This window comes from Scardinius erythrophthalmus (genome assembly GCF_964197995.2).
Source record: "Scardinius erythrophthalmus genome assembly, chromosome: 5".
Classification (NCBI taxonomy): Eukaryota; Metazoa; Chordata; class Actinopteri; order Cypriniformes; family Leuciscidae; genus Scardinius; species Scardinius erythrophthalmus.
In genome coordinates this window covers 812,532-824,643 of record NC_138225.1, presented here as the reverse complement: position 1 = coordinate 824,643, position 12,112 = coordinate 812,532, and the positions used below count along the sequence as shown (strand labels likewise).

The window sequence follows — 12,112 nt, the reverse complement described above, 5'->3', positions numbered from 1 at the left end:
GTACTGCACGGGCTCTGACAGCGGCCCGACTCCTTTGGCGTTCTTGGCCTGGATGCGGAAGAAGTAGACGGTGTCCAGGTTGAGGTCCAGGACCTGGTGTGTGAGCCGGTCTCCAGCGATGGGCTCCATCACCCAGTCGTCGATCGGCATGTGCTTGTCCAGAGTGTAGTAGAGAATATACCCTGACACAGGAGAGGTCAAAGGTCAAATCTCTGCTGAGCGGGAGTGTGTGTGTAACGAGGGCGTCTATGAAGACACACGAGGGGTTTGCAGATGTCTGAGTGTGTGCTCAGAAACACAGCAGCCGATGATCCGACCGAGTTTATAGAGGATAAACATCATTAGATAATCCTGCTTTTCCTCAGCATACATATATAAACATTCATTCGCGAGCCGGTCAAAAATGACAGATTTTTTATTTCAATTAAATTTATGTACTATATTTTTAATTCGATAATGTTTTTTATTTCATATTTTGTATTTTAGGGGATTTTATGGTACTAAATTATATTTAAATAAATTATATTTATTCACTGAAAATTAAATGTCCAGCTTAAACTGAAAATGTGCAAAACTACCTTTTAAAATTTTTATATGAAGTATATATTTTCCAAAAACATGTTTTACTCTAAAACTGTGAGACAATCACAGGCATAAATCTAAACAAGTTGTGTTCAAATGTGAGGCTGATATCTCCAAAGCTGGTCTTTCAGTGAGATGTTGTTCGGCTGCAGTACCAAACGCTTCCACTAGAGGAAACTCGTCTCTCATTCATTTCCAATGGGTCATTTCTGACCGCGAGGAGCTCAAGTGTGGCTATTGTTATCAGGACCATTAAACCTGTTCCAGTCATGGCCATGATTATTGTGTGTGTTCACACAGCAAGAGCCAAAACCTTTACCAAGTTTCGGACCATTCCGATTAAATTTTATTTATTTATTTTCGGTCAGAAATGACGAAGAGCACCAGAGGGTTAAATCAAGATACATTTACTGGAGAAGCAAACTGAGTGAAGATATTCAGACTTGTTTAATGACGAGTTTGTGCTTAAAACAAGAACAAATATCTGCAGATGGAGTCTGAAAAATAATCTTGTTTCCCTTTGAAGAAAGTGGATTTTTCGGACTTGAGTTTGAGCTTCTCACCTGTGATTCGCCCGTTGGCCTCCAGCGGCGGCTGCCAGCTAATCAGAATGGCTCGCGGGCGTCCCTCTCGGCCAATCACAGTCAGGTCCTTAGGGGCGGAGCTTGGCGCTGACCAATGGAAAGAGAGAGATTTTGTGCTTTCACACGTGATGTCTGTGACTTCACTCAGAACTCAGAACACGGCAAAACATGCTGTTCTCACTCAGTGTTTTTGTCTGGTTTCCAGTCCAAATATCTAAACATTCTTAAATCAAGATGCATTTACTAGAGGAGTAAAATTCCTTAAAATATAATGTCTTGTTTTCCAGTGGAATTAATCAAAATGAAGTGAGTTGTTGCTTATAAAAAGCAAAATGATCTGCCAATGGGGAAAGAAAAATAATGTTAATTCAAACAGAAACATGATTATTTTTCTTTCTCCCTTGGTAGATAATTGTACTTGTTTTAAGCAAAAACTCACTTCATTTTGATTTATTTCCCCCAGAAAACACGACACTGAGTGAGAACAGCATTTGCAGTGTAGTTCTGGCTTTATTTCCAGCACTAATTAAACAGCGTAATTACAGATATGAGTGTGTGATCCTGCGTCTAATGTGTTCAGTGATAACCGTGTCTATCGTGAAGAACTGTGTTTATGCAGGAGTGTGTGTGTCACGAACACAGCGTGAGTCATGTCATAAATGCCTGAGTAATTATACCTTAACCTGTCAGCTGAACCCCTTATTATTTTTTAATAATAATTCAATAATTTATCAACACATTCACATGTTCTCGATTGCTGTCTGCTAATGGTCACATGACATGCAGGTGAAAACATAAAACAAATGTTTTTTTGTAAGTGTTTTATTTTTTATTTTCATTTTAATTTGACATTTTACTTATTAAGGTTTTAGTATGTATGAAGTTTTATTTTGATTGATTTTATTTAATTAATTAATTAATTTTATTTTCTTACAGTGTCAATAATTCCATGATAGTTATTTACAGCTAAAATAATATTTTTTTTGCTGGAAATGTTTTGAAAAACCTGAAAGCTGCTTCGGTCCATCTGATTATTCTCACGTGTGTGTGTGTGTGTGTGTGTGTGTGTGTGTGTGTACCTGCTTCATAGGTGGTGGCGTGCGCTGTCATACTCCATGTGCTGGACTTGCGGCCTTTGGTCACCATTACAGAAAACTCGTACATCGTGTTGGGCTTCAGAGCCGTGACGGTGTGACTGAGAGCCGTCGTATCAGCCGACTGACACACACACACACACACACACACACACACACACACACACACACACACACACACACACACACACACACACACACACACACACACACACACATGGTCAAGACCATTCTTTGTAATATCTCACACAAAAAAGGTCTGATCTGATACTAAGGTTGTATATTATGGTACACTGTAAAGAAAATGTACGGTAAAAAATGGCCTAAAAATTTACTGTTAAAAATACGGTAGCAACATTTTAGGTTTTACAGACTTAACTTACATTTACAGTAAAAAAACTGTATTTCACTATCTGATATAAAGTTAATTTACCGATATATTGAAGTATATATATTGTACTATTGTAATTCACTGACATCCACCAATCACAGTGGAGATGAGAGTCACATGATCAATCAAAGCTCGTCACAAGCAGCTTTTCCACAAGAGTTAATACTAATATACAGAAGCTGCTCAGTGTTACTCACACACACACTAAACACACACGACAGTGTAAAAATGATATAAACACTAATTTAACAACATTAAATGTAACATAAAACCCTAATGTACATCACTGATTAGAAAAAACTATGAAGAAACAGTTATTTCAACAAAAATACATCAGATGTGAAGTGTCACGCAAGGAATTGTGGGAATGAACATTTACGGTTTTTCACTGTAAATTTTACAACGACTTGTTCTTTTTTACTTCCAAAAACTGTAAATTTTAACTGTAAAATTACATTAAATGTACAGTTAGATCACCGTATATAGTACGGAAACTTTCTGTAAACCAATTAACAGTTTTTCACCGTAGCATTTTTACAGTCTTTTACCGTTAAAATCACAATTATTTTCCAGAGTACCGGCTAATTCCTAAATCAGTTCACCGCGGTATTCCGGGGTTCACCTTGTATTTTCCGCTGGTGGAGTGGCTGGTCTTCCACTTGACGGAGTAGTAACGCACTTCCGGCGACTTCTGGTTTTTGGGAATGGAGTTGTCGGCCCAACTTACCCGCACCGAGTCTGACGTGAGTGGCACGGCCTGAACACCTACAGGAGGAATCATGGGAGTGGAGGTGTCTGGGACAGGGGTGGGGAATTTATCAAACAGATGGAAGAGATCGTCATCGGACGGGTCTGAGGGGTCTGCGTGTGTGTGTGTGTGTGTGATCAGGGTTATGCAGATCATAAATCATAAGTGACCAGAGATGAAAGCGGACCGGAGGAATAAAGGAGGGAGAATGGAGTGACAGAGAGAGACAAAAGCAGAACATTGAGATCTAGAGAGTGACGTTTAGAAGAGCTACTCTGGAAAAACTGGTAACCTGCAACTCCAGAGTTATTTATTCCTGACCAATCCCTCAGAATGAGTTTTCCTGATGCATTAGGCATTGAACCAGATCATTTAGTTTATGTTACACTATAAAAAATGTCATGTTTATTTCAATGTGCAACTAGCGCTTTCTTTGCAAGTAACTGTTTTAAGGTTACCAGTTTTTAGTGCACAGGGTGAATCTCAGCAAACATCAACCATATTTCAACACAACACCAACCAGCAATATTCTACATTACTCATAATAACTGTAATCAGCAATATTCTACATTACTCATAACTGTAATCAGCAATATTCTACATTACTCATCATAACTGTAATCAGCAATATTCTACATTACTCATAACTGTAATCAGCAATATTCTACATTACTCATAACTGTAATCAGCAATATTCTACATTACTCATAACTGTAATCAGCAATATTCTACATTACTCATAATAACTGTAATCAGCAATATTCTACATTACTCATCATAACTGTAATCAGCAATATTCTACATTACTCATAACTGTAATCAGCAATATTCTACATTACTCATAACTGTAATCAGCAATATTCTACATTACTCATAATAACTGTAATCAGCAATATTCTACATTACTCATCATAACTGTAATCAGCAATATTCTACATTACTCATAACTGTAATCAGCAATATTCTACATTACTCATAACTGTAATCAGCAATATTCTACATTACTCATCATAACTGTAATCAGCAATATTCTACATTACTCATCATAACTGTAATCAGCAATATTCTACATTACTCATAACTGTAATCAGCAATATTCTACATTACTCATCATAACTGTAATCAGCAATATTCTACATTACTCATCATAACTGTAATCAGCAATATTCTACATTACTCATCATAACTGTAATCAGCAATATTCTACATTACTCATAACTGTAATCAGCAATATTCTACATTGCTCATCATAACTGTAATCAGCAATATTCTACATTACTCATAACTGTAATCAGCAATATTCTACATTACTCATAACTGTAATCAGCAATATTCTACATTACTCATCATAACTGTAATCAGCAATATTCTACATTACTCATCATAACTGTAATCAGCAATATTCTACATTACTCATCATAACTGTAATCAGCAATATTCTACATTACTCATAACTGTAATCAGCAATATTCTACATTACTCATAATAACTGTAATCAGCAATATTCTACATTACTCATAACTGTAATCAGCAATATTATACATTACTCATAACTGTAATCAGCAATATTCTACATTACTCATAACTGTAATCAGCAATATTCTACATTACTCATAACTGTAATCAGCAATATTCTACATTACTCATAATAACTGTAATCAGCAATATTCTACATTACTCATCATAACTGTAATCAGCAATATTCTACATTACTCATAACTGTAATCAGCAATATTCTACATTACTCATAACTGTAATCAGCAATATTCTACATTACTCATAATAACTGTAATCAGCAATATTCTACATTACTCATCATAACTGTAATCAGCAATATTCTACATTACTCATAACTGTAATCAGCAATATTCTACATTACTCATAACTGTAATCAGCAATATTCTACATTACTCATAACTGTAATCAGCAATATTCTACATTACTCATAACTGTAATCAGCAATATTCTACATTACTCATCATAACTGTAATCAGCAATATTCTACATTACTCATAACTGTAATCAGCAATATTCTACATTACTCATCATAACTGTAATCAGCAATATTCTACATTACTCATAATAACTGTAATCAGCAATATTATACATTACTCATAATAACTGTAATCAGCAATATTCTACATTACTCATAACTGTAATCAGCAATATTCTACATTACTCATAACTGTAATCAGCAATATTCTACATTACTCATAATAACTGTAATCAGCAATATTATACATTACTCATCATAACTGCAATCAGCAATATTCTACATTACTCATAACTGTAATCAGCAATATTCTACATTACTCATAACTGTAATCAGCAATATTCTACATTACTCATCATAACTGTAATCAGCAATATTCTACATTACTCATAACTGTAATCAGCAATATTCTACATTACTCATAATAACTGTAATCAGCAATATTCTACATTACTCATCATAACTGTAATCAGCAATATTCTACATTACTCATCATAACTGTAATCAGCAATATTCTACATTACTCATCATAACTGTAATCAGCAATATTCTACATTACTCATAACTGTAATCAGCAATATTCTACATTACTCATAATAACTGTAATCAGCAATATTCTACATTACTCATAACTGTAATCAGCAATATTATACATTACTCATAACTGTAATCAGCAATATTCTACATTACTCATAACTGTAATCAGCAATATTCTACATTACTCATAACTGTAATCAGCAATATTCTACATTACTCATAATAACTGTAATCAGCAATATTCTACATTACTCATAACTGTAATCAGCAATATTCTACATTACTCATAACTGTAATCAGCAATATTCTACATTACTCATCATAACTGTAATCAGCAATATTCTACATTACTCATAATAACTGTAATCAGCAATATTCTACATTACTCATCATAACTGTAATCAGCAATATTCTACATTACTCATAACTGTAATCAGCAATATTCTACATTACTCATAATAACTGTAATCAGCAATATTATACATTACTCATAACTGTAATCAGCAATATTCTACATTACTCATAACTGTAATCAGCAATATTCTACATTACTCATAACTGTAATCAGCAATATTCTACATTACTCATCATAACTGTAATCAGCAATATTCTACATTACTCATAATAACTGTAATCAGCAATATTCTACATTACTCATCATAACTGTAATCAGCAATATTCTACATTACTCATAACTGTAATCAGCAATATTCTACATTACTCATAATAACTGTAATCAGCAATATTCTACATTACTCATCATAACTGTAATCAGCAATATTCTACATTACTCATAACTGTAATCAGCAATATTCTACATTACTCATGATAACTGTAATCAGCAATATTCTACATTACTCATCATAACTGTAATCAGCAATATTCTACATTACTCATAACTGTAATCAGCAATATTCTACATTACTCATAACTGTAATCAGCAATATTCTACATTACTCATCATAACTGTAATCAGCAATATTCTACATTACTCATCATAACTGTAATCAGCAATATTCTACATTACTCATAACTGTAATCAGCAATATTCTACATTACTCATAATAACTGTAATCAGCAATATTCTACATTACTCATAACTGTAATCAGCAATATTATACATTACTCATAACTGTAATCAGCAATATTCTACATTACTCATAACTGTAATCAGCAATATTCTACATTACTCATCATAACTGTAATCAGCAATATTCTACATTACTCATAACTGTAATCAGCAATATTCTACATTACTCATCATAACTGTAATCAGCAATATTCTACATTACTCATAATAACTGTAATCAGCAATATTCTACATTACTCATAACTGTAATCAGCAATATTCTACATTACTCATAACTGTAATCAGCAATATTCTACATTACTCATCATAACTGTAATCAGCAATATTCTACATTACTCATAACTGTAATCAGCAATATTCTACATTACTCATAATAACTGTAATCAGCAATATTATACATTACTCATAACTGTAATCAGCAATATTCTACATTACTCATCATAACTGTAATCAGCAATATTCTACATTACTCATAACTGTAATCAGCAATATTCTACATTACTCATCATAACTGTAATCAGCAATATTCTACATTACTCATCATAACTGTAATCAGCAATATTCTACATTACTCATCATAACTGTAATCAGCAATATTCTACATTACTCATAACTGTAATCAGCAATATTATACATTACTCATAACTGTAATCAGCAATATTCTACATTACTCATAACTGTAATCAGCAATATTCTACATTACTCATAACTGTAATCAGCAATATTCTACATTACTCATAATAACTGTAATCAGCAATATTCTACATTACTCATCATAACTGTAATCAGCAATATTCTACATTACTCATAACTGTAATCAGCAATATTCTACATTACTCATAACTGTAATCAGCAATATTCTACATTACTCATAATAACTGTAATCAGCAATATTCTATATTACTCATCATAACTGTAATCAGCAATATTCTACATTACTCATAACTGTAATCAGCAATATTCTACATTACTCATAACTGTAATCAGCAATATTCTACATTACTCATAACTGTAATCAGCAATATTCTACATTACTCATAACTGTAATCAGCAATATTCTACATTACTCATCATAACTGTAATCAGCAATATTCTACATTACTCATAACTGTAATCAGCAATATTCTACATTACTCATCATAACTGTAATCAGCAATATTCTACATTACTCATAATAACTGTAATCAGCAATATTATACATTACTCATAATAACTGTAATCAGCAATATTCTACATTACTCATAACTGTAATCAGCAATATTCTACATTACTCATAACTGTAATCAGCAATATTCTACATTACTCATAATAACTGTAATCAGCAATATTATACATTACTCATCATAACTGTAATCAGCAATATTCTACATTACTCATAACTGTAATCAGCAATATTCTACATTACTCATAACTGTAATCAGCAATATTCTACATTACTCATCATAACTGTAATCAGCAATATTCTACATTACTCATCATAACTGTAATCAGCAATATTCTACATTACTCATCATAACTGTAATCAGCAATATTCTACATTACTCATAACTGTAATCAGCAATATTCTACATTACTCATAATAACTGTAATCAGCAATATTCTACATTACTCATAACTGTAATCAGCAATATTATACATTACTCATAACTGTAATCAGCAATATTCTACATTACTCATAACTGTAATCAGCAATATTCTACATTACTCATAACTGTAATCAGCAATATTCTACATTACTCATAATAACTGTAATCAGCAATATTCTACATTACTCATAACTGTAATCAGCAATATTCTACATTACTCATAACTGTAATCAGCAATATTCTACATTACTCATCATAACTGTAATCAGCAATATTCTACATTACTCATAACTGTAATCAGCAATATTCTACATTACTCATAATAACTGTAATCAGCAATATTATACATTACTCATAACTGTAATCAGCAATATTCTACATTACTCATCATAACTGTAATCAGCAATATTCTACATTACTCATAACTGTAATCAGCAATATTCTACATTACTCATCATAACTGTAATCAGCAATATTCTACATTACTCATCATAACTGTAATCAGCAATATTCTACATTACTCATAATAACTGTAATCAGCAATATTCTACATTACTCATCATAACTGTAATCAGCAATATTCTACATTACTCATAACTGTAATCAGCAATATTCTACATTACTCATAATAACTGTAATCAGCAATATTATACATTACTCATAACTGTAATCAGCAATATTCTACATTACTCATAACTGTAATCAGCAATATTCTACATTACTCATAACTGTAATCAGCAATATTCTACATTACTCATCATAACTGTAATCAGCAATATTCTACATTACTCATAATAACTGTAATCAGCAATATTCTACATTACTCATCATAACTGTAATCAGCAATATTCTACATTACTCATAACTGTAATCAGCAATATTCTACATTACTCATAATAACTGTAATCAGCAATATTCTACATTACTCATAACTGTAATCAGCAATATTATACATTACTCATAACTGTAATCAGCAATATTCTACATTACTCATAACTGTAATCAGCAATATTCTACATTACTCATCATAACTGTAATCAGCAATATTCTACATTACTCATAACTGTAATCAGCAATATTCTACATTACTCATCATAACTGTAATCAGCAATATTCTACATTACTCATAATAACTGTAATCAGCAATATTCTACATTACTCATAACTGTAATCAGCAATATTCTACATTACTCATAACTGTAATCAGCAATATTCTACATTACTCATCATAACTGTAATCAGCAATATTCTACATTACTCATAACTGTAATCAGCAATATTCTACATTACTCATAATAACTGTAATCAGCAATATTATACATTACTCATAACTGTAATCAGCAATATTATACATTACTCATAACTGTAATCAGCAATATTCTACATTACTCATCATAACTGTAATCAGCAATATTCTACATTACTCATCATAACTGTAATCAGCAATATTCTACATTACTCATCATAACTGTAATCAGCAATATTCTACATTACTCATCATAACTGTAATCAGCAATATTCTACATTACTCATCATAACTGTAATCAGCAATATTCTACATTACTCATCATAACTGTAATCAGCAATATTCTACATTACTCATAATAACTGTAATCAGCAATATTCTACATTACTCATCATAACTGTAATCAGCAATATTCTACATTACTCATAACTGTAATCAGCAATATTCTACATTACTCATAATAACTGTAATCAGCAATATTATACATTACTCATAACTGTAATCAGCAATATTCTACATTACTCATAACTGTAATCAGCAATATTCTACATTACTCATAACTGTAATCAGCAATATTCTACATTACTCATCATAACTGTAATCAGCAATATTCTACATTACTCATAACTGTAATCAGCAATATTCTACATTACTCATAACTGTAATCAGCAATATTCTACATTACTCATAACTGTAATCAGCAATATTCTACATTACTCATCATAACTGTAATCAGCAATATTCTACATTACTCATCATAACTGTAATCAGCAATATTCTACATTACTCATAATAACTGTAATCAGCAATATTCTACATTACTCATAACTGTAATCAGCAATATTCTACATTACTCATAACTGTAATCAGCAATATTCTACATTACTCATCATAACTGTAATCAGCAATATTCTACATTACTCATCATAACTGTAATCAGCAATATTCTACATTACTCATCATAACTGTAATCAGCAATATTCTACATTACTCATCATAACTGTAATCAGCAATATTCTACATTACTCATAATAACTGTAATCAGCAATATTCTACATTACTCATCATAACTGTAATCAGCAATATTCTACATTACTCATCATAACTGTAATCAGCAATATTCTACATTACTCATAACTGTAATCAGCAATATTCTACATTACTCATCATAACTGTAATCAGCAATATTCTACATTACTCATAACTGTAATCAGCAATATTCTACATTACTCATAACTGTAATCAGCAATATTCTACATTACTCATCATAACTGTAATCAGCAATATTCTACATTACTCATCATAACTGTAATCAGCAATATTCTACATTACTCATAACTGTAATCAGCAATATTCTACATTACTCATAACTGTAATCAGCAATATTCTACATTACTCATCATAACTGTAATCAGCAATATTCTACATTACTCATCATAACTGTAATCAGCAATATTCTACATTACTCATCATAACTGTAATCAGCAATATTCTACATTACTCATAATAACTGTAATCAGCAATATTCTACATTACTCATAATAACTGTAATCAGCAATATTCTACATTACTCATCATAACTGTAATCAGCAATATTCTACATTACTCATCATAACTGTAATCAGCAATATTCTACATTACTCATCATAACTGTAATCAGCAATATTCTACATTACTCATAACTGTAATCAGCAATATTATACATTACTCATCATAACTGTAATCAGCAATATTCTACATTACTCATCATAACTGTAATCAACAATATTCTACATTACTCATCATAACTGTAATCAGCAATATTCTACATTACTCATAACTGTAATCAGCAATATTCTACATTACTCATCATAACTGTAATCAGCAATATTCTACATTACTCATAATAACTGTAATCAGCAATATTCTACATTACTCATCATAACTGTAATCAGCAATATTCTACATTACTCATCATAACTGTAATCAGCAATATTCTACATTACTCATCATAACTGTAATCAGCAATATTCTACATTACTCATAATAACTGTAATCAGCAATATTCTACATTACTCATCATAACTGTAATCAGCAATATTCTACATTACTCATCATAACTGTAATCAGCAATATTCTACATTACTCATAACTGTAATCAGCAATATTCTACATTACTCATCATAACTGTAATCAGCAATATTCTACATTACTCATAACTGTAATCAGCAATATTCTACATTACTCATAACTGTAATCAGCAATATTCTACATTACTCATC

The 12,112-nt window shown here is 31.3% G+C and overlaps 1 protein-coding gene across 1 annotated transcript in view; it reads right to left on the bottom strand.

The window, feature by feature from the left end:
* The window catches only part of dcc (DCC netrin 1 receptor), a 294,705-nt gene that overhangs the window by 39,254 nt on the left and 243,339 nt on the right, over positions 1 to 12,112 (bottom strand). The window contains exons 17-20 of the mRNA XM_081365686.1: positions 3,274 to 3,512; positions 2,246 to 2,384; positions 1,146 to 1,253; positions 1 to 182 (exon numbers count right to left, since the gene is read on the bottom strand). The exon at positions 1 to 182 is cut by the window's left edge and continues 13 nt beyond it. Of these exons, the coding sequence (XP_081221812.1) occupies positions 1 to 182; positions 1,146 to 1,253; positions 2,246 to 2,384; positions 3,274 to 3,512 (668 nt within the window). The remainder of the gene's footprint in view (positions 183 to 1,145; positions 1,254 to 2,245; positions 2,385 to 3,273; positions 3,513 to 12,112) is intronic.